General features: G+C 42.2%; 1 protein-coding gene across 7 annotated transcripts in view; it reads right to left on the bottom strand.

Moving 5' to 3' along the window:
• Positions 1-18625, bottom strand: part of fam184ab (family with sequence similarity 184 member Ab) — a 122454-nt gene that overhangs the window by 66722 nt on the left and 37107 nt on the right. For 6 of the 7 annotated variants that reach the window (XM_068576552.1, XM_068576551.1, XM_068576553.1 and 3 more), the window contains exons 2-6: positions 7881-8015; positions 6482-6640; positions 4100-4339; positions 3769-3852; positions 2594-2845 (exon numbers count right to left, since the gene is read on the bottom strand). In XM_068576552.1, coding sequence (XP_068432653.1) covers positions 2594-2845; positions 3769-3852; positions 4100-4339; positions 6482-6640; positions 7881-8015 — 870 coding nt within the window. The remainder of the gene's footprint in view (positions 1-2593; positions 2846-3768; positions 3853-4099; positions 4340-6481; positions 6641-7880; positions 8016-18625) is intronic. The other variant, XM_068576550.1, reaches the window with a different exon arrangement.

The following is an 18625-nucleotide window of genomic DNA, read 5'->3' as shown; positions in this document are numbered from 1 at the left end:
GTAAATGCTGACTGCTGCTCAATTAATAAGGAACTGGACATCAGGGAGGGATTAAACATGCTCTCACACACACACACACACACACACACACACACACACACACACACACACACACACACACACACACACACACACACGATCAACACTTGCTTCTTTTGAAGGCTGTTAAAAGTTAAGTCTGGCTTTACGCTAAGACCATTTGTTCTGCGTAAACATGGAAATCTTCACAGAAATATATACTTTGATTTCTTTTTCCAAGGTAATAAACTAATTCCCTCCTCAGACCCCTGGTTACTGTACTTATTAGCACAGCTTGCTGAAACGGGGATGAAAAGCATTTGCTGCGATCTATTTTCAGCAATGGCTCGGGAACATATTCTCTCAGTGGGGGTCCCCACACAGTCTACAAACTTGTGTGTGTATGTCTGATGCCGGAGGAGGTCAATAGTTTAATGAAATGTATCTCTGTTGATTTAAACAGGCTTGAACAGAAATCCCATTGTTGCTTCTATTTAGTCATTAACCTCTGATTCACCTCTCATCACAATACACAGCCAAATAAATCACACACACACACACACACACACACACACACACACACACACACACACACACACACACCCTGTCTTCTGTCAGTCATCCTTAATGGACATGTCTGAATCCTGCATTTTCAATTAAATATAAAAAGGCCTTGAAAACTGTCCTTTCAAAGAGTTATTGTTTCATCCGGCTGAAAGCTTCCTCTAACTAGTCCAGATGGGCTTTACCTGAGAGGCAAGTATTTAGCCCAAAGACATTGACAGCAGCAATTTACCAAACGCTTCAGTGGACTATTTCACTTAGGGGATAATTTGTAATTTTTGGCCTGCGTCATTCCTATAGACGTTGGTGAACCGTCCGCGATTAATTACGTTGGCCTCAGTTACTCCAAGCGATCATTTGCTTGCATTTCTCTGGAGATTTGCCCACTAAATCATAAGCTAAAGGAGGATGACAGAGTACACCGGAGCAGTAAGCTGGAGCATCCTGACACCAACTACCTTCAAGAGCCTTGAGTTGATATTTGATGCTACTATTTCTACCCATGAAGTATGCCGGCACAGTAATTATGCCTCCTGAGATTAGGGAACATTTAGATTTTGGTGCAACATTTTAATTTTCCGTGGTGAAAGGAAATTTAGTGAAGAGCGTTAATAAATGTCACTCCGCGTGAGCAAAGTGCTACCTCACGGCAACCCAATGATTACGAACGAGCAAGGGGATGGATGAGGTGTGTTGTCGAGATCAAAACGAAGATTGAAACTTCTGATCTGAGCCCGTTTGTTTAAAATCTAACATCTCGCAGCAGGAGGTGAAGGATTAAGAGATATGCTGAAGAGATTGAGACTGTTATTAGGCGATTATTGTCTTCTTTACATTCGCGATGCGCTGTGAGAGATCAAAAAAGACAGGCTGAAATTGTTTCTACCCTCTGATATCTGTTTCGCTGCCTTGAACCTTGAATCATATGAGGGAATCTAGAAGAAGCTGTCAAGTGAAGTCGGGTTCCAGCTCTCTGTTGCTCTGTTGTCGTTTCTTATCTGGGTTACAGTTAATTGCTCTGAAAAGGAATGAAATGATTAACCCCAGGCACACCAACCACGGCTGACCTTGATAACGTTCTCAGTAGCGCTGAGAAAGGGAGCTCCCCGGCCCGTCTTCTGTGCAATCAGTGATGATTTCACACAAACTTCACAGAATATCATAACAACAAAAAAAAAAAGGGCTTAAACAATTCCCCTGGGGCACACGTCAACTTTATTTTCAACCGAGGAGATCATATCGTGTGAGTCTATTTCCAAAGGCCTTCCAAACTCAAGAGAGTAGAAAAGATGAACACAGCATTGCTATTTCTGCCCGACACAAAATGGCCATTGCAGAAATGCTCACAATGTAACATGGGGATCCATACTTGTTGGCACTTAGCTTTTAAAAAACTGCATTTTTGCTGCAGTCAAAAAAGATTCTACCTTTCCAACAGAGATGGCATCATAAAATATGACGACAGACACGCACAGCTTCATTTGAACACCTTAATAGACGCCTTGAATGTAAAATAAAAAAAAATACGAAATGGCCAAAGATTTGGGACAAAAGACTTGAAAACTTTGCTGATGCAGTGTGTGTGTGTGTGTGTGTGTGTGTGTGTGTGTGTGTGTGTGTGTGTGTGTGTGTGTGTATCTATGTGTGTGTCAGTGGAAAAGAGGGAAACTGGTGAAAGTCAACCCCATTTTAGCTAAACACCTTTTTCTAATTTAAACTATGACTTGAACACCACACTATCCATGAAACTGGTTTTCATCCCCATATACAGGTTTTGCTTTATAAACCCAATTTATCCTCCTTTACGGAGGACACATTTTATAGGCTCTCCATAGAAGCTGCATCACAATACGGCCAATCAGAGACTTTATTTGATTCAATTACAGGCTGTTCTGGTGCTGTTTCACCATCCCTGCCCCCTCCAGTCTTTATAACGCCTTGAAGCTACAGCATGTGAGTTTAAATACAGCCGTGAGTGTGAGTGAGTCCGGTGTTTGGGGCTCGCACTCACCTTGACGCTGCTCTCGGCCGTGGTCAGGGAGGCCTGAAGCCTGTGGGACTTCTCCCGGTTTTCCCGAGCTTCGTCCGTTATCCTGGCCAACTCGCTCCTCAGCTTTCCGAGGGTCTTCTGGAGCGCCGCCTCCTGGGTCTGGAATTCCCGCCGCAGCTCGGATTCGGTGCGTTTCCATGCCAACAGGTTATCGGCGGTCAGCTGCTGAGTTCTCTTCATGGCCTCCAGCTCGCGTTCGTAAAAAGCCTGAGCCTGGGAAAGAGAAGACTGGTGAACAAAAGCTCCTACCTCCAAATAGAAAACGTGAAGCTGACAGCATGGAGACTGATTAGTTTGGTTCTTTACTTTTCTCTCTTTTTTTCTTCATGAATAATTGGGACTGGAGTTTGAAGCCGTTTTGGGAGATTGGAAAAGCGTTCTCATCAAAATGCGATCTCATGTGAAAATAATCAACACGAGTTAAAGTTGAAGCCAAGATGTCTTGGCTGACAGTGTTCACTGTCAATGAGGAGGTTATTTTATTGAAATTAATAGCTTTTAAAATGCAGTGATTAAACCGTGGCTTTCGCTGTACACAAGTCTGCAGCTCACAGCCTTCACTTTGAGCAAGCTCAGTGTAATAGTGCCAATAAATGTAAACGTGGTTCTTTTTAAACAATTACTTGCTTTGGCAGAGCCTGTTTCACTTTCAGCAACACCTTGGAGCCTGTCCTTATTGTACTGTTAAAGCAACTCAAGAAATACCAGATGAGACATCTACAGGACAGCAACGATATACTCACTCGATCTTGGGACAAATCGTAAAATTTACATATATTCATCAATAATTTGTTCTTTAACAAAAACTGAATTTCAGATAGTTTTAGGGTTGAGGAGTGATTTCAATTCAGAGAACAGGAGCCTGATGTAAAACCTGACGTTTGTGGCTCAGAAAATGAATAACCGCTTCCCCTCAACATATTAGAAAACTCATTTGCAGATGCATTTGCTGAAGGTTATCATCTGATTATGAACAGGACCGACTCTGCATTCATTAAGTGTATACATAAATGTATTTACTTGATAAAATGTACCTATTTAAACCACTTCATAGAAGTGTTTACAGCCTTATACTCCAAATCCGAAAACGTTGGCAGTGTGCGAGCAGCAAATGTCCGCCACAGTGGCGATAGTACCTTGCTGAGTTTGGCCTCGTACTCCTCCACCAATCTCTTTTTGTCCTGTTTGAGTTCCTCCACCCGCTCCGTCAGAGACTCCACCTGGAACCACACAACATATGAGCAGAGATAAAACTACCGTTGTCCAGTATCCTCCCCCCCTCCTCCTTTGTATAATTGCGGATCATTACATGTGGTAAGAGTCAGAGTTGAGGTCGCAGGTTAAACGACAGAAAATGGTGTGTTAATCACAGCTGCCCCACTTTCTTCCGGTTGTCTCTGCTGTGAATTACTTTGTTGCCTGGCCTTTCATTTTTCTGCTCTACTTTCGCTGCAGTGAGTGCGTTACCTCGGCTTTATGGAGCTGCCCCAGTTTCTCCTGGTCTTTACTGTAGTCTGCGTTCTGACTCTGATGGCTGCGCAGGAGCTCCTGGACCTCCTGCCTGTGCTGGCCCTTTAGCTCCTCCAGAGCGACCCTCTTCTCCTGCTCAAACTGCGTCTGGGCCTGGCTGAACGTGCGCAGCTTCTCCTCAAAGGACCGCCGCATCTCCTCCACCTCCCGCGACATGGAGACCACGCGCTGCGTGTGCTGCCAAAGAAGAGCAGGGAATGAAGGCACAGGGCTTACAGGGTTGATATATGGGTCGGTAGACCTCTTACACTCTGGGTGAGCTTTTGAAAAAGAGGGCAAAGCCAAGTGGCGATGCTCCCGCTCGGGGGAATTTGACCTTCTGGCTTCTCTAAATTAGAACTGAAAACCAGAAAACACTCTCAACTGAAAGCCCAACATGTTAACAGTAAGCGCTCCACAAATGGGTGTCCACAAATGTAACACAACGTCGTTTTTAATAGCAAATGACTTAAAGGGTGGTCTCTACATTTATCGTTTTCACGAAGCAGATGAGCCAAATGATAAACATCTCCCCGGGACGGATTTACATATACAGATTCACGCCTTTCATTTAATTTGCCAGCACAGTCTGAAATTAGCATTTCACTTATGAGAAGGCAGCAGATAATTACACAATCAGTGACACACGCTAACTACGTGGTGCAATTTGCACCTGAAAGCACAAGCTAAATAAAGGATCAATCCAGTGGTGAGTTTCATGTAACACAGAGACCCGGAATGACTGATCTGATGCTGAAAATGTAAGTATTAATAAATGCAGTTACAGACATACAAGCTGACATTCATCAGCTGCCACTGGGACGATAACGCTAGCACGAACACACCTTTGCATGAGCCTTGGCGTGCCACTAGAGTCATCGCTTTATTCCATGCTTTCCTTTGTTCCTGAACACAGAGCTGCACATCCTCGACCCGCTGTACTGTATTAAAATCAATACACTAATCTCATCCATCTGTCTATTCATCCTGACGACTGTATCGATTTGTTGCAATGTTCACTGTCTCACACACACACACACACACACACACACACACACACACAGGGAAAAGGTCAAACACTTGCTGACATGTGGATTGTAGGTGTAGACATAATAGCTGTGTTTCCACACAGGTGAGGCGAATTTTCAGCAAACTTGAAATGTTGCGTAAAAGAAACCGGTTTGCAGTGAATTCAGTTGGTTATGTCAGAGACAATATGAATGTATATCCAAGACGCCTAGTGGAACCAGCTGATTAGTCATGTGAGTTTATTGTTCACCGAATTTACGAGGCAAAGGCGTTCCGACATATCAATTAGCGAATCAACTCTTTTTCAACAAAAAGGTAAAAAAGGACCTTAAGCGAGCGGAAAAACTTTGCCACAAAATAGAAGTTTAGCAAATGTTATTGTTTTCTAACGCAATACTTCAAAATGCCCATCGAAATATGTGAATGGAAACACCGCTGTTGTGTGCAAATTGAAAATCCATCGTTAAAAGCACCTCGGCAGGTGCCAAAAGGGCGTCTCATTTCAAAAATGAAAGTCGCTTTCCAAGATGCATTTATAATATTTACCACTCCGCGCTGTAACTACAGTATGTCAGCAAGCGAGATGTGTTAAAGCCACTCAAAAGATCTACCCACTGTGATATGGCAGCTGGGGTTACTCTGAAATTACTCTGAAAGGATTCTTTGTTTCAAGATAGTGAACTGTTGTAGTGTTTATCTGATCCCTGATCAGTGCAATCACTGACGGATCTGCGTGGGTATTATTCATGTTGTTGTGTTGACTTCATTCTCTGCTCAGGTAGACATCAATCCACTATATCTTTACATAGCTAATAGTTGTTTGCTGCTATATTCATGCTGTGTGTGCACCTTTAACTGATATTGTTGTGACTTTAGTTAGAATGCTATTCTTCTTCTTCTTCTTCTTGTTATTCAGCAGTGATCCAGTAGCTCTGCTTCCTGGGAGGACCAAGACGGATTAAAATCATCATTTGTGACGTGGCCAACTGAAACACACATTACGTTATGTCACAAAAAGCGTATTCAAACTCATCTGGATTTTATTTGAACACAAGACACTTGAAATCACTGGTGAAAGGAAGCTCTGATCACTATGACTACTGAGTCGAATCTCCAGACAACCACACAGAGTGGTGATGCTGACGGACAAGAGAAAACTCCTCAGCCTCACAGCAGCAGACAGAAACAGACATTAGTACTAATTACCTGCTGCATCGGGCCAGGCACCGCTGCCTCGACACACACACACACACACACACACACACACACACACACACACACACACAAACACTGCATCATTCCTCTGTCTACCTGGGCCTCGGTGCAAAGCTGCATGTCCTCCACCCTCTGACGGTAGCCTTCAAACTCTGCCAAAGCCTGTCTTTTCATCCTCTCGTGAAGCTCCATGGACTCCTCCAGAGACTGGATCCGCCTCTTCAGGTCCATCTCATCGCTGATCTTGCTCTTGTACTGTTGATTGAACAATGGAAAGTATTTGAAATCCTCATGTGACGGTGATAGGATCGCGGGCCCGATTGTGTGAGCTGAAATGCGGTTGGTTTGTGAGGAAACGGCAGAAATATTTGGTGGTGCAATGTGGAAAAGAAATTCTATCATTTCATGTTATCTGCTCACACATAAGCCACAGTAACAAACACGGCAGAAAAAAAAGAAATATAAAGATATACACAAATAATAATAAGGTTTCCCGAGCGAGAGGAAATACAGTGGAAAAGCATCGCATGTAAATGTCTGTAAATAAGTGTTCGGCTGTTCAATGTTGGTCACATCGCTGTCAGGGAAGCAACTAATTCCCACAAGGAGAGATGACATATAGACGTAAATAATTAATTGTCAGTGGATTAAATATTGATGAGTTCGTTTTGGATGTGATCTCGGCTCCCCGGCTCTCCAGCTGCCATGTGCGAGTGTGCCGCTGCAGTGCAGAGACGTACTGTAGTTTAGTGAGTGGGAGATGACTGTAAGATGTACAGCGATGCCGGCTCCTCGTGACGGACGGACCTGAGTGTGATCGCATTTTCAAAAGCGCCCCGCTGGCTTTTTAGATACTTAAAGTCTTGAATCAATAGTCAAGAAGTAATCAAAGCCCACTCGTATCAAAGAGGAGGAATTCCCGCTCCACTAATTCATCTATTTCACGCGAAAAATGTTACTTATGACTCACGAGTTGTCAATCACGCTAACAAGCAAAACTGTAATATGCATTTACTATTCCCCCATCAGGAAGCAGCGCTTACGTTACTATTGAACATAATACTCTTTTACACGCAGTGGTGGAAAGTAACTGTTCTTGAATACAATTTTGATGTACTTTCACTTTAGCACATATTTATATTCATGCTGCTTTAATACTTTCTCAACAATATTTCAGAGGCACATAATAATAACTTTTTTACCCTTACTCGACTACATTTATTGGTAAATTTACTCTGTATAGCTCCACCTTTACTAGAAATAACAAGTGATTTGAATCTTTCAATTATGGTATGATTACTAAAAAGATCTAAATCCTTTAGTTCTCTCACCACTGCTTACATCTAAAAACATTGCTTTATCTCTTTATCCCTCTGCTCCCTTCTTTGTAAACATTGAAGTAAACATCTATCGAACTAATCAACACAGGACAGATGGTAAAACTCATCAACATCAACTTCAGGGAAAAGTAAGACGTCAGTGTTTCATTAATTACATCAAGCGTAAAGACCTGTAGTATCTTCTCTCTGGTCTCCGACAGAATCTGCTGCACCTCCTCTTCGTGGGCCTCCTTCAGAGTGGAGATGGCCGCCTCGTGTTCGTCGTTTTTCGTGTTGAGTGCATAGATGACCTGCAACGGAGAGGAGAGAAACCTGTTAGCTGTTAGACATATTCATAATCGGGCGTTATTACAGCATGGAGACCGAAGGGAGACAGGCTGCACCCCTCACAGCTCGGCACGGACTGTGTTAAAACCGCTGTGTTCCAGACGTGGTGTTTGGAAAGGAAAGCGGAGGCTAGGAAATGAAACAGCAGCAGATCATAACATGAGGTAAAGTGGGGAAATGTGATGATGATAGGAGGGTTGTTATCAACACTAACACTCAATATATTGAAATGTATTCTGTGACGAATAGAGAAGACAACCAACTCCAATAAAAACCCACCCGCTCCTTTAGTAAACGCTCTAAACGACTAAGGGAGAGGAGGTTGGTCGGGCCAAACAAACACAGGACTTCCATCCAGGATGCTGCCGTCCGTATCCTGCGGGAAACAACGTCCACATTGGCCTTTTCACCGTGTTTTGGAGCTTTACTCCTGTACTTTACCAAGCTTTTTTTCCATGACCAGAAGTAGGTTCGTTGCCTTAACCTAACAAATTAATTTGGTTTGTTTAAGTCAACTTAAAAAATAAGTAAATCTACGTCGGACGGAGAAACTGACATGTCCAAAGCCGATGCCAGAGCGCCACAGTTGAAGCAGCGTCGGGCCGCTGAGCGCGGACCGAGCGACAGTATTTGACGAGTTAAGAGTAAGAATGTGTAAATAGTTTTATCGTTGTTGCCTAATCTTACCTGATGCAAACCATGAAAACCGTTCATGTTGCAGCAATCATTTATTAAAATGATGTTCTCTTTTCAAATCAGCTTAGACGAGCTAATCAGCGGAGAAATGCAAATCACGGCCGTGTGACAAGTAAGTGAGCTGTGGTATGTAAATATGTGGTGTATAGGCATGCTGGCACACAGCTGTGCAGAGTGGCCGCTGTTAGAACCTGGATGTGTCCAGTTTGGGCGTCATTGCTGCTCCACACTCATAAATGAGAGATCAGTCGATGCCTCGTATTGCTGGGGATAAAAATAACACAGGCAAACTGTTGTGCATGAGATTGACCTTTAAATCTGTCCCAAAAATACACACGGCCATCCAGAGAGGCAAAATCTGACGGCACAGTGATCCCCAGCTCACCGGCAGCGAGAGAGAGAGAGAGAGAGAGAGAGAGAGAGAGAGAGAGAGAGAGAGAGAGAGAGAGAGAGAGAGAGAGAGAGAGAGAGAGATAAAGAGAGAGAGAGAGAGAGAGAGAGAGAGAGAGAGAGAGAGAGAGAGAGTTAGGGGACAGAAATGGCCTTTACATTTCCACATGAAAAACCACGAGCGGCTCTTCCCTCTCTCTCTCTCTCTCTCTCTCTGCCGTGATAAACCGAGCGATGTGTGGCCTCTTTAAAAAAAAAAAAAAAAAAGAGTAAATAATTCAGCGCTGTGAACTGTGGGAATGCCTTTGTTTACTCTGGACCAAAGTCCGTCAACAGAATCAGAAGAGGAGGCGCAGGGAGAGAAGAGGAGGGGCGAAATCTTTCTTTGAAACTATGACATCTACTTTTTATGCCTTGCCATGCCTCGCCGCGAGATGAAAGGATTTAGTTTGACAAGTGCTTTTTTATATTTTTAATTCCTATGTGTTTATTCCCCCCACACACTGCTGACAGCCACAGAGCCTGACTCAACAAGAGAGGGAACTAAAGAACAGTACAATCAAGAGGTACTCAGACAGAGTTATTCCCTGTGCTATTTGACTTTTCTGACCTTTTAATGGGAATATCATCGTCACCTTTTTGTACGCGGAATATTAAATGTATCTATTTTTTTGGTTCAATAGTTTTTAATGTATTTTGCATGTATATGTTTTAATCTGCAACATTTGTTTCCCTTCCTTTGGGCAACAATTTATTGTTGCGTGATGCCTAATTCAGCCTGAAAGACTGAACAAAAATGTCGCACTGGAACAAAAAGTAATTAGTTTGATCATAAACAAAAATATGGACCGAAATACAAATTTTGACCGGATGATAAGGCAAAAGGAAATGTTTAAGAATCAACACGGTGGTTACATTTCACCCAACATTGGGGCACTATTTGGATTTGAATTGAACGGCAATCCATTCAACAGCTACTGAGACATTTTCACTCAAAACCACAAACATTAACCTCACGGTCAGAGAATCACCAAAGTAATTATGATTCATCCTCTTGGGAACACGAATGCAAAATTTCATGTTAATCCATCCATTGATTATTGAAATATTCCAGTCTGGACCGAGATCAGTGGACAGACAGAGCAACGTCTCCCGCGGCTCAATGTAATGAGATCAAATGGAAGCAACAAAGTGAAGTCATTTATTCATAAGCTAAAAATCACAAGTTTGTTCCACAGGGTGTTACAATCTGTCCCGGCATTTGGACCTCTCTCGTCTCGCGTCTCCTCGTCTATTTTTTTTAATGAGCAATGAAACGTCCGAGAGCAGAGGCAAACTGCGAGGAGCCAAATAAAGTGGAGAAAATTCAGTTTACTCCGAAATTAAACATCTTTTCCTCCACATGTCTAAATTATTCAGTCCCCTCAGTCTCTCATCAGCTTAGGAAGGGAATGGAGCAGACGTAACTGTTAGAGGAGCTAAAATCTCCATAACATCCCGAGAGTCATCGGCACACTTCTGCAGACGACGCGCACTAATCATAATGCTGTGGGGTCTGCTGACACACACACACACACACACACACACACACACACACACACACACACACACACACACACACACACACACACACACACACACACACACACACCAAAGTAACAAATACATGCAGTTTTTGCTCTTTCATGTAACAAAGTAAACACGAGCAGAGACTGTCAAGATCCCCATGAATCAATACACCCGTGTCAACACTCATCAGTGTAATGTGCCTGACAAATGGTCAGAGAGTGTGTGTGTGCGTGTGTGTGTGTGTGTGTATCTTTGTATGTGTAAAGTAAAAAGACAATGGCTGCCTGAGAGACAAAGTCTGCCAATAGTCTCATCATCGTCCTCATGAGGGATTAGCAGGTGTCGAATCTTGCATGCCGGCAACATGCAAGAAGCCGATATTATTCTAAAGCGGGACTGCAGGTATCAGACAATAGTTGCGGTCAATACTCACAATATTTGAATGTATCCGTATTTATGGAATACAATAAGATGAATAGACCGTAGTTTCAATGATAAAGAACCAAATCCTAAACATGTATAATACTAGTCAACCGTCGGGACTTTGGAGGCTTTGTGAGGAGTACAAGCCACACTATTTTGGGGACTTTCTTAACCTTAACTGATCCTCTGAGGCAGTGCTGCCTCCCAGACGATACGAAGGCAGTACCACAGCCATTAAAGGAAGTCCTGCCTTAAGGCGGAATTATCTCTGTCGAGGTGTGTTCAGCTTACGAATTAACCCTTTGAAACGGTCCCAACACTGGATGATCTGTGTCATGCAATTCTGTGCTATGTGTAGCACATTTATGTCATACGTCTTGTTCATATGGACATGAGCAACAATCACAGCAAGGGGTGTAGAAAGTTTACAAATACTAATTTGTCCAGCATGACTGAAATGAATAACTGTCAACGAGCACAAATAGTTCTGGAAACATCGAGGAGACTACCCACGCTGATCAGTAACAGTTCTTTGGATCTCCCGGTAGCACAGGAGGGTCTGATGTGTTTACGACAGGAAGCCGCAACGATGAAGTCATCGCTGTACAGTAGGGACACCACTTTAACCGAGAAGCATTTTTCCTTAAATATGCATAATTCCGAGCTGTAAACACACTAACACACCTTGTGACACAATATACAATATTCACTCTGCTTTAACTTCGTCTCCACCGACTCCTGGGGGAAATATGTGACTCTTCGACTGCTAAATCCTCCGCGGTGTTCGCCAGCTAGCTGCTAACTTTGCCAGTGGTTGGGCCAGAGCTGCTTGCTGAGGCTGGTAGCTAGGTTTAAGAGAGCTGTGAGAAGCTGAGCCACAGTGAAGTAAAGAACAATGGTGCTATTTTCCTCTTTATGTATATTGAACCCTCTGGATGCATTATCTATACATTCAGTAGCAATTGTAATTATGTATTCATTGTTCACATGCACTAAAAGCAGCCAAAGTGCTATGGCCTGTCTTGTATTTAACTTTCTGCTGTAGCATATCGTTTTATTTCGGACTTTTGTGAAAAGATCATGTAATTCAGAACAACATTAATGATGTATTCATTGCTTAATAGGAACTGCAATGTCAGCTTTAAACGAATTTCCGCTTCCTTTGACTTCTTATTCGTGTGTGTGTGTGTGTGTGTGTGTGTGTGTGTGTGTGTGTGTGTGTGTTGTTCTGAGGCGTGAAAGTGTGAGGAAAAACCGAGAGGGCGAGTGTGAGACAGACCGAGAGCGATCTTCTTCTCATCTCCTCGGGTCGATTGGGTTCAGGTTCTCGGAGGAGTTTGCATAAATGACAGCGATACCAGGCGGATCGATGAGGCGACGGCGAAAATGCCACAAATTTCATCTGTCAGCTGGAAGAAAGTCACAGCTGAGGAACTAACTAAGACTTTCACCAGGCCTGAGTCCCTGTTAGCTGCTCCATGAAATATGACTCTGCTGTCAAACAAAGCAAAAGATGGAAAGATATGTGGATTTTTTTTGTTGTGTAAAGAACTTCCTTCTGCTCACTTCCTTGACTTTATGTGATTCCCATCTGTACAAACCAACTCCATAACCTTTATAACTATATTCAGGAGATGTGCACTTTATTTTGCCTCGTTCTGTTGTTTGGAAACAGGACTTGTTAGTAAGTGTCAAATCATGAATATATCCGCATTGCACTCTTGACATTTGCTTGTCAAAATAAACTTCAGAAAACAGGTTCAATGAACAAACAGTTACTGTAATGCCAAGAAAAAGACGAAAAACAACACCAAACGATTGTTAATGTCTGAGAATACATCCACAAGCGCAGACAGATGCACTACCTCCACAGAAATAATCAAGCTGGGAAATACAGGCTGAGTGACTCAGCCTTTCATCTCACTTGTTGTCTTATATCAAGTTAGGATCAACTAATTCAACCTGTTTTTAAAAGCAACCATTTCATACATATTTTCTAGGAATGAGTGTCTGTAGAAAAGATAAGAAAGAAAGAATAAGGCATGAACCTGCACTAGCGTCCTGGAAACATTGTGCTTAAGGAAAATTAAGGAAAAAAGGAACTCTCTACATTTTAGGAATTCATTTTACAACATTGAACTAAGCACCTGTTCGCTGGGTGTCGACGGCTCCAGCTCCGCCATGTTGAGAGCCCGGCAAACGCTCAATCATAGATGTGCTCTGAATTTGCAATTCAGCACCTTTTAAACTGCACACAAAAATAAATCTCTGCAGGACTTTTCTACAACACGTCTGACAGGGGAGGTAAGTCATAACGCTTTAATTGGTAATAAAAGACACGATTCTGAGGTGATCAAAGCATGACATGCTGTTTCATTTTCACTCCAACACTCTCAGATCTTGTCACTCTAAATTACTTATGTTCTATTTTTAGACCTGTGTTGTTGTTGCTTCTGCCTGCTGCCGGCTGTACCGCTCATACCCAGACATGGCCAATATATATTCTCTGTGGCTTTGTATTTCTATGATTTGTTGCTACCTGTCCAAAAATAAAATAAAAAGAGGATTCATACTGTAGCCTGATGTTTCTCTGAGCGCGTTGACATTTACTGTACTCACAATCTGGAGAATTTATTCCTTTTGCCACGGACACAGGATTCTCTTGATACGACTCAAACGTCTATATGACAGCATCTGAACTAATACACTTTGTCCAGAGACTACCGTCAGGAACCTAGAGGTCACAAAGTGGTTAGACTCTCAATTTACCAACTCACGGCACTAAAGAGCTGAAGGCCGGCCCCGCCATGTTTTACGGCCCCCACTTCTCTACAAGCACCCACATTCCTGAAGACAGAGACACATCTAGTTGTGGTAAACCACTTAAATACACTTTTACTTCATATGCTAGTCCGAGTTTATTGTGCCTCTCACACAGGACACTGATTTGTGCTGACATGTTGAGATTAATGTAATACTTTGATTAATTATGCATACAGGTGCACATGTATCTCATAGGTCTGTCTGCATCATGATAATAATGTCTTTTAATTTTGTAGAGTTGTTAAATTCAGTCAATCTTTAAATAAACAGGTGTCATTCAGAGGTTTATATCAAAGTGGTTGGTAGCGTTCGGCAGCTGAGATAACTCACATTTGAAAGATGGAAGAATTGACTAGAAGTAAGTAACTAGTATTAAATTGGTAAAATAAAGTTAAATCATATAATTAAGATAGTTGATAGGCTGGGAGTGGTTAGCCTTTTCCAACATAACATTGCACTCCCTTTCTGAGGAAGATAAAGCAAGAAGACGTCAGAGATCGCTTATCATCTACAACCCTGTCGTCTGCAGCTCCGACATGCGGCGCACCAACGTGCTGAAGATGTATTCCAGCAATTATTGAGAACAAGAGACCGTAAAATAAAAGACTCTGAGATGAAAGACATTTTAAACTGGCAACGGTGCCATAATGCCCACTGCTGGGGTGATCAGACGACCAGGTTCTGAAGATATCAGAGAAAGCTGAACGAACCGCCACGGGGAGAGAGATGAATTAATGGGATTCAACAAACTACAATCATCCGACAACTTCCCAGATGCAGAGATAGCCACAGAGGATCAGCCGCCACTGGATGCAGCTTTACTTCCTGTCCGCCCACGAGGACCGGCAGGTGAAAGAATACCATATACAAATGTAAATGACTTTGATCCTCTTAAACCAAAATTATGAAATATCCTGAGATGAAAATATCTTAAGCTAAAGAGCCAAAATAAACTATAATAAAGAAGCTTCACAAGCTTCCCTGTGGCTTCTCAGAGTCTCAAATGCTGAACGGTGCCTACATGTTTTGAGCTAAATTTAAGGTATCAAATGATGGATTGAAAAACTTTAATGAACTTCAATCAATGATAAGAGGCCCAGATTCTGCCTGGTGATATGCAACCCTTTTTATGTATTTGTGGTTCATAATATTTGGTATTCATTGTACTTTTCATTCTGTCCTCCATCCATTCCCATTATATTGTTTCCTTAATTGATTATTAATTTATGTTCAGTTTAGAAGTTTAGTTATTATTTAGTCCAATAAATATGTTATTCATAAATAAAGTGATCATTTGATCTTTGTGCGTAATAATATATCCCTGTCCACCTTGAGAAGAACTGCAAAGCAACCCTGAGATCAAGATTTAATTGATTAACGCAAATACAAGTCTCGTACTATTCCAGGGGAAGAAGTTTGCTATCAGCGGCACTGAAATCCAAAACCACTGCAACATACAAAAAAACAGCATTTATGAAATCATAATTTACTTCTGACAAAGCTGCCTTGAGAAACCTAAACAGCAATTGGGAAGGAAAGCAAACCAAATGATTTCATGAGTAAGTAATATGGACACCAGCAGAGAGAATAAAGAATACAAATCCATCAATCTCTGCTGGAAGTGACACTGAATTAAATGTAGTTTATTAAGATCCCAATGAGCTGCCGGTGTCTTTCAACTGGACGGATGAAAGCTACTAGAATGAAGTTCATTAACAAAGCTAATTGCAGGACTTTGCAACAAAAGGACCCAGAAAAGTGTGTGCACAAAATTACAGAACAAAGAAAAAAAACTTCAGCTGGATAGAACAATGAAAAGCAAGTGCCTGATGTTGTGTCTCCAGACTGGCGTCATCGGAGTTACACAGGATCAAAAGAGAGAAGTAAAAGATGCTGGCGCTCTGAGGTTGTTCAGCCTGGTTTCTGCAAAATCTCTAATAAATCCGAACCAACTCTGACATGCAGCAATCTTCTCTTAGTTCACTCTTCCAGGCCTGATCACACACACACACACACACACACACACACACACACACACACACACACACACACACACACACACACACACACACACACACACACACACACACACACACACACACACACACTCCTCACTCATCTCTCCATTCACTGATGAGACTTTGATGATAATGTCGATGTCTAATGACGACCATTTTGCCACCTTAACACTAGCCGGTAGTCATTTTCCACCCTGAGGCACTGGAGCTTTGTCTTGTGAGTGCAGTGGGAGTGATGAAGGATGTACTGAGCGCTGACTACTGTGGTAAAGTACTGTGGTGAAGATAGAAGACCGGCTGCCACCGGATATATAACAAAGGCGTACTGGGGAGAGTCATTACAGGAGAAGATTGAAACCACTCTGGTTTACGTAAGCCAACAGCCAGCAGCTAGTTAGCTTTCAGTAGCGTAGCATAAAGGCCGGAAACCGAGGGAAACAGCTCGTTCAGTCCAACAGGAGCAAAAAACACATAGACCAGCACCTCTGAGAGATTACTAATTAACACATTATGTCTTGATAGTTTCATCTGTACAGAAATTGAAGTGAAACGAGGCTCTTGGCTCTGAGCAACTGCAGGAATTAGCTGGTCCCAGCCAAGAAATACAACATGTAAAGGACAATCAGAATTGTCGCTTACCTTCTGTATCATTACGACACCTTGAGCTAAGCTACGCTAACCAGCTGCTGGCTGTATTTGACAAAACAGAGAGATATGTGGGAGATATTGACCTTCTCCTCCCAGAAAACAAATAAGTTTAATAAGTCCCAAAATGTCAAACAAAGTAATATAGAACTTTGTTTCTTCCAGGAATTGAAAAAAATACACACACACACACACACACACACACACACACACACACACACACACACACACACACACACATATATATATTACATTTGTAAAACTGTATTCCAGTCACTCATTCCTGCAGTCAGTCTGCAACAAACACTGACGTGCAGTGACACACATTATGAAAATTATAATTTGACATTTCCGAAGCAAAGAAGAGCCGGCTGATTTCAAAAGTAAAGCCTTGCAGACGTGAACAACTGTGTTTTTGTGAGCTGTGTATCGACTTCTGCCCTCTTGGGGATGAAACTGTTCACAGAGTGGAAGGAAGGCAACGGGGAGATGCGGCATATAATTGCTGCAACAACTATTGATGTGTCATTTCACCGGCAGAGCCCTGCTGGAGCTGTTGCAGAGGGTAGTTAGTGGAAAACTGGTTGAGCGATCAATTAGCCTCATCATTGCTGCTGCATACCAAATGATTGCTCTGTTGATAGGAAGCCAGCCGCGCTTTCTCCCTTTTCCTCGCTCAGACTTTCTCTCTCGACCTTAACTCTTTATTCACCCACTGGATTTAAAGCTTCAGTTCTCACTAAAGACATGCTTCCCTCATTATTCATTCTTCTACCTATATGGAGAACAAATAAAAATGTTAGTCTTCTTGTGATTTCAGTTCGCACGACAAAACATCAACTCAAGGTCCATTTACTGGCCTTGTCTCATAGTCTTTATCAGCAAATTGAAATTAGCTAAATAATTGACTTGATTCGCTGTCTGAATAAGTAACTTGTAATCTTATCGGACGACATCTGAGCCGGTTTCTCTTGCTGAAGACTGCGAGATGTAGTTGAAAGCTAAGTATAGCTGGTAAATTGACCGTGACTCTGTCAGTGCACAGTCGTCCATTTGCGGATGAAGGCTTATTAAAGACAACAACATAATTAAGGTTTAAACATTAATGCCAAAGATGTGATTATTTTTTGCAAGCCGTATCAATCAGGTCTGACCAACACTTCACTCTACATCCTGGCGGTGCTTTGACGCAATGTCGGTTCACTAAAATGGTTTTAAATATTACTTGGCTGAACAATGCAATGAAACATGAGCGTTAAAGAAGCTCCTGAGCTGCAGTGAAATACATCAGCAGGCCATTAACATGAACACCTTATACTCATTAGCTTTAAATTATTGTCTAATTGGAAATTTAAGTTCTAATTTTGAGTAGCGACGAAAGTGAAAACATAATTATCTGGTTTCATGGATTCTTATTCTTTGTTCTGCACTGTTGCACAAAGTAAATTGTCTTTTTTACCTTCTATATAAACCAATGTCTACACGGCCGATGAGGATGTATTTTACCAAGATATCATATGCCCAAACTGCTCTCCAACCAGTTGTAAATCAATGTTTACAAGTCCTCTCGGTGTGGATTAAAAATGACATATATCGGTGTGTTCTTTGTCAAGACCCATGTGATGCGCTTAGTCTCCCTTTATGGTTGTATTTTATTGTTCACTCCGTCACCAAAAGCCTTTTATTTGTGCAGCTCCTCTTTTCCGGCCCTTTCTCATTATTATTCCAGTCTTGAGACGGTACGTGGATTTTACATTATTTGACAAAACTTGTAGGGCTGAGTATCGGTACTCGTTACTATCGAGGTATCGACTCAAATAAACAAGCAGACTGAAACTTTTCCAGTCCAACGCTACAGGTATTTGATCCTCGGTACCTTGATCTATAAATAGAACGGACTATTTGTTTGATCGTGTCTCCTCCATTTGCAAAACTCCCGCAAGATGGTTGAGGCATTGACCTGGAATGGTTGAGGCTTGGATAGGTCTTTGGGGGGCCGAGAGGTTTTG

The sequence above is a fragment of the Clinocottus analis genome, unplaced genomic scaffold (assembly GCF_023055335.1).
Source record: "Clinocottus analis isolate CAN_PGR_092001 unplaced genomic scaffold, fCliAna1.0.p SCAF_15, whole genome shotgun sequence".
Taxonomy (NCBI): domain Eukaryota; kingdom Metazoa; phylum Chordata; class Actinopteri; order Perciformes; family Cottidae; genus Clinocottus; species Clinocottus analis.
Note: the sequence above shows the minus strand (reverse complement) of the source record. Positions and strands in the feature narration are given on the sequence as shown.